Source organism: Colobus angolensis, unplaced genomic scaffold (genome assembly GCF_000951035.1).
Source record: "Colobus angolensis palliatus isolate OR3802 unplaced genomic scaffold, Cang.pa_1.0 Scaffold66, whole genome shotgun sequence".
Lineage (NCBI taxonomy): Eukaryota > Metazoa > Chordata > Mammalia > Primates > Cercopithecidae > Colobus > Colobus angolensis.
This window is the reverse complement of record NW_012120265.1, coordinates 2,191,927-2,197,124: the sequence shown is the minus strand read 5'-3', so window position 1 is coordinate 2,197,124 and position 5,198 is coordinate 2,191,927. Positions and strand designations below refer to the sequence as shown.

At 56.0% G+C, this 5,198-nt stretch overlaps 2 protein-coding genes across 2 annotated transcripts in view; both read right to left on the bottom strand.

Moving 5' to 3' along the window:
* The window catches only part of IFI30 (interferon, gamma-inducible protein 30), a 27,333-nt gene extending 27,271 nt beyond the window's left edge, over positions 1-62 (bottom strand). Inside the window, exon 1 of the mRNA XM_011925779.1 lies at positions 37-62. The gene's annotated coding sequence lies outside the window, so the exon portion shown is untranslated. The remainder of the gene's footprint in view (positions 1-36) is intronic.
* Positions 63-1,809: 1,747 nt separating this feature from the next.
* The window catches only part of MAST3 (microtubule associated serine/threonine kinase 3), a 53,573-nt gene continuing 50,184 nt past the window's right edge, over positions 1,810-5,198 (bottom strand). The window contains exon 31 of the mRNA XM_011925913.1: positions 1,810-4,364. Coding sequence (XP_011781303.1) covers positions 3,778-4,364 — 587 coding nt within the window. The 3' untranslated portion in view covers positions 1,810-3,777. The remainder of the gene's footprint in view (positions 4,365-5,198) is intronic.

Sequence of the window (5,198 nt, the reverse complement as noted above, 5' to 3'; positions counted from 1 at the left end):
CGCCTCTGCTGCCGCCACGGTTCCGAGCGGCCTGGCCCGCCCCCGGCGGAAATGCCCGAGCGTATTCGGGGCGGGCGGGTGAACGGAGGCCGAGGCGGAGTCTGAAAGGAGGGGGGCACCCGAGTGTTTCCGGAAGTAACCGAACGTAATCCCGCGGGACTGGTGGACTAGAGGGTGCCCCGAGACAGCCGAGCATTTCCGGAGGTAGCCGAGTGCAATCGGGTCGGCGAAGGCTTCCAGGCTAGGCTCGGCTGAGCTCGGCTAGGCTTAGAGACGCCCGAGCGCTTCCGGAAATGGCCGAACATTCTTTCCCGCTGGACTGGCACAACGGAGGCCGATCCCCGAGACCGCCGAGCGTTTCTGGAAATAACCGAATGTGCTCAATGCCCAATGGAGGCCTTGAGAGTTTAGACTCAGAGGCGACCGCCAGCTTATGGAAATTGCTGAAGCATAGATGGTTCCGGGGGCAAATGAAGCGTTCTCAAGCTCAGCAAACAGGGGGCACTAGAGTGGGGAAAGGGCCTGCCGCAAAAAGCAGAGGTCCGAGAAAGCCAGGGTTGAAGGAATTTCCATGGCAACCCAGAGCGTCCGGAAACAGCCAACGATCTCGACCCCTACGGGCACTAGAACTTAGCGGACTTGAGCCCAGATACCAACTGTTTCCGGAAATAGCCGAACGCTCTCGGAGATGGGGGTGTAGCCAAGAAGGTTTGCAAGCCAGCTGAGCGCCCCGGAAGTAACGGATTGCTCTGGGGCTGGGCTGCGTTCGGCTAGAGGGAGTTTTATGGCAGAGCGCAAGCTAAGACCAGGATAGAAAGGACGCGACGATTGCTTATTTTATTATTATTATTTTTTGAGATGGAGTTTCGCTCTCGGTGCCCAGGCTGGAGTGTGATGGCGCTATCTCGGCTCGCCGCAACCTCCACCTCCCGAGTTCCAGCGATTCTCCTGCCTCAGCCGCCCTAGTAGCTGGGATTACAGGCATGCGCCACCACGCCCGGCTAATTTTGTATTTTTAGTAGAGACGGGGTTTCTCCATGTTGGTCAGGCTGGTTTGGAACTCCTGACGTCAGGTGATCGGCCCGCCTCGGCCTTCCAAAGTGCTGGGATTACAGGCGTGTGCCACCGCGCACCGCCGCTTATTTATTTTATTAACATAGCTCAGGGCGTCCAGGAGGTCGAGGCTGCAGTGTGCCGTGATTGCGCCACCATACTCCAACCTGGGTTACAGAGCGAGACCTTGTCTCAAAAACATAAAAATAAAAAACATAGGCCGGGCGTGGTGGCTCACGCCTGTAATCCCAGCACTTTGGGAGGCCGAGGCGGGCAGATCACGAGGTCAGGAGATCGAGACCACCCTGGCTAACACGGTGAAACCCCATCTCTACCGAAAATTAGCCGGGCGTGGTGGCGGGTGCCTGTAGTCCCAGCTACTCGGGAGGCTGAGGCAGGAGAATGGCGTGAACTTGGGAGGCGGAGCTTGCAGTGAGCAGAGATCGCGCCACTGCACTCCAGCCTGGGCGACAGAGCGAGACTATGTCTCAAAAAACAAAACAAAAGAAACATAGCTCAGGGCCCAGATGTCGAGGAAGCTTTTAAGGGCAGAGCTATGATGGAGTACTCATAGGGAAAGGGTAGCAGGAGGCCACTACCGGCGATGGCATCAGGAAGAATCTCAACAGCAAACTCCTATGCAGCCCTCAAAACCCACTTGCAATGACCTTAAGCCATGGGTCTATTTCACTCCGCCCCCCTCCCCACTCTTCCCTTCCTCCTTTCTCAGCCCCTCACAAATCCAGACGTTGGAGCTCATCTTTGTAAATACGGGCTTTTATTCACTGCCAGCTCCAGGATGGAAGGAGGGGGTGAGTCATGCACAGCCTTGGTCTACCCTCCAACACTAGGCAGTGCTGGGCAGGGGACTCAGAAAGGGACGCAGAGTGGGCTGTTGATGTCTGGAAAGCTCCCTCACCAGAGTACCCAGTAGGTCACACAGCATCATGGGGGATGAGCTGGGGCTGGAGTTAGCTGTATCTGACACCAGACCCTCCATTCAAGCTCCCTTGATGACAATGCCCACAACAGGGTCTGGCTGATGCTCTGTTCTGCCACGACTCCTGCTGGGTGATCATGGGACAGGTTTCCGCCCCTCGCTGGGGTCTCAGCTGCTTTGTCTGTAAAACGGAGGTGATGACGCCACCTCCAGCCTTCTCAAGGCTGGCTGAGGGAGAAGCCACGTAAAAGCGCTTGGCACACAGTAGGTGCTTAATAAACAGTCAATGGGATTAGTCTTGTAAACACAAGGAAACTGAGGCACAGAGTGGGAAAGCCATTTTCCCAGAGCCACACAGTGAAGCTGAAATTCCAACTCGAGCCTCAACTGGGTTTTCTTGCTTGAACTTCATCCCAGAGAGGCTCTGACATATGGAGGGAACCCCTAACAGGTGTTTCAGACACATCACAGCCAAGGGCTCACTCTGCTGGGCCTCAAACACACGGCATCTTGTCCAGGGTAGACTAGACAAAGTGAGGCCGAGGCAGAGCCTGAGGAGAGGGGACACCAAGTGTTTCCGGAAGTAGCTGAAGATAATCCCGCAGGACTGGCATACTGGAGTGTGCCCCGAGACAGCTGAGCCTTTCCGGAGGCTGCCTTGGCAGTGCCAGGTGAGGCCTATGCCTTCCTTTATCAGTGACCACCTTGGGAGCGGATGACCCCTCTGCCCAGATCCGGTGAACACCTATTCATCCATCAAAGCCCCAGCTCCCACATCCCTTCTCCAGGCTGAAGCCAGGGGGGATTGGAGGCAGACTCTATATATATAGAGTAGGCACTGCCTGGGGATGGCAGCTATGATGGTGGGAAGTGGCCTTCAGAATCCAGTCCATCGTTGGGATTACATTGTTTTGTGGGTGAGGGGAATCGTTTACGGACACTCCAGGTTGTATCCAAACTGGGCCAGTACAGGTGACTTCAACTCAATCCCCTCAAATGGGTGGGTATGGGGAAGGGAATGAGACCAGGTAACATAAAACACTTCAAAAGTACAGAAAAACTAGAAAACACAAACACAGATGACTTGTCCAAAGTGCTTCCTTCTCAGCCCAGAGGGCAGGGCCTGCAAACAGGGTCCCAGGTGCCTGGGGCAAGACCTGGCAGCCGCCTGCAGGGGGCGGCTCAGTCCGGTTATCGCTTATAAAAAGTAATAAATTAGGCTGGGCCCAGTGGCTCACGCCTGTAATCCCAGCACTTTGGGAGGCCGAGGTGGGCAAATCATGAGGTCAGGAGTTCGAGACCAGCCTGACCAACATGGTGAAACCCCGTCTGTACTACAAATACGAAAAATTAGCTGGGCATAGTGGCGGGCGTCTGTAATCCCAGCTATTTGGAGGCTGAGGCAGGAGAATCGCTTGAACCCGGGAGGCGGAGGTTGCAGTGCGCTGAGATCATGCCACTGCACTCCAGTCCAGGCAACAGAGTGAGACTCCATCTCAAAAAAAAAAAAAAAAAAAAAAAAAAAAAAGTAATAAATTAGTTGCAGGGATTTGCTGCTATTTACAAAGCTACCCTTATCCCCCATTCCTGCCCCATCTAGCCCCCTGATTGACACCAGAACACAAGGGAAGTGATGTCTCCACCTTCCAGCAAGGACCAAGATGGCTTCTTGCCTTCTGGGTGTCAGGCTGGTGGCTCAGTCCCCATCCAGGCGTGACTTTACAGAAAAACATTGCACAAGGAAACGTGTGACTTTGAGGCCAGGGAGAGACCTGGCAGGGGGATCAGTCTCTCCCGGTGGGCCCAAGAGCTACTGGCACAGCTTCCTCGCCCTCCACGGCAATCTGTGGCACTGAGGCAGGCAGCCCAGTGGCCTCCTCCTGCGGCTCATCGAAGCTAACCTCCTGCACGGCCTCCTGCTTCTTGAAGGAGTCTCGGCGCTCGGACAGGTGCAGCCGCCGCATGACCACGAGCTCGGCTTCTGGCCCACGACTGCGCCGCCCTGCCTCCCCATCCAGCCGCTCCCCTGTGCCCAGCTTGTCAGCTGACTGGCCTCGGCGCAGCCGCGGGGATCGGGCAGGTGCAGGTGGGTGCCCGGGCAGGGGTGAGGGCGAGCGGGGTGGGGGCGCAGAGATGGGCGGGCAGGCCAGCGGGGAAGGCGGGATGCTGCTGGTGGACTTGCGACGGCCAGTCTTGGGGCGGGGTGGCCCAAGCTTGGCAGCCAGGCCATGCAGGGAGCTGGGGCGGGTGTGGCCAGCAGCAGCTGGGGAGGCGGGGCTGCTGGAGCTCGGGGATGCGCTGGGTGGGGATGCAGTGGTATCTGTGGGTGATAAGTATAGGTCAGGGCTGCTGGCCTCAATGTCCCTAGTCCGGAAGTGGAGCTGTGGGACTGATGAAAACTGCTAAAGCCCACATCCTTCCAAGTGGCCACCCATCACGCCTGGTTGTTTTTGTTTTTGAGACAGGGTCTTGCTCTGTTGCCCAGGCTGTAGTACACTAGCTCAATCATAGCCTCAGCCTCCTGGGCTGAAGCGATCCTCACAACTCAGCCTCCTGAGTAGCTGGGACAACAGGTGCACACCACCATGGCTGGCTAATTTTTTTTTTTTTAATAGAGTCTCGCTCTGTCACCCAGGCTAGAGTGCAGTGGCGTGATCTTGGCTTACTGCAACCTTCACCTCCCAGGTTCAAGTGATTCTCATCCCTCGGCCCCCTGAGTAACTGGGACTACAGGTATGTGCCACCATGCCTGGCTAATTTTTGTATTTTTAGTAGAGCTGGGGTTTTACCATGTTGGCCAGGCTGGTCTCAAACTCCTGACCTCAAGTGATCTGCCTGCTTTGGCCTCCCAAAGTGCTGGGATTACAGGCATGAGCCATCATGGCTGGTTCATGCCAGACTTTTCTGCCTCCTGCTCAGGGTTGTTTCCTTGGCCTACCTCTGGTGAACTACTTACCCATCAAAGCCCCAGCTCCTACTCCCCCTCCTCCAGAAAGCCTTCTCTGTATCTCTTCTGGGTTTTTTTCCCTTTTCTTTTGAGACGGGGTCTCACTCTGTTGCCCAGGCTGGAGTGCAGTGGTGCAATCATGGCTCACTGCAGCCTTGACAACTCCTGGGCTCAAGTGATCCTCCCATCTCAGCCTCCAGAGTAGCTGGGACCACAGGTGTGCACCACCACACCCACCTGTTTTTTTTTTTTTTTTTT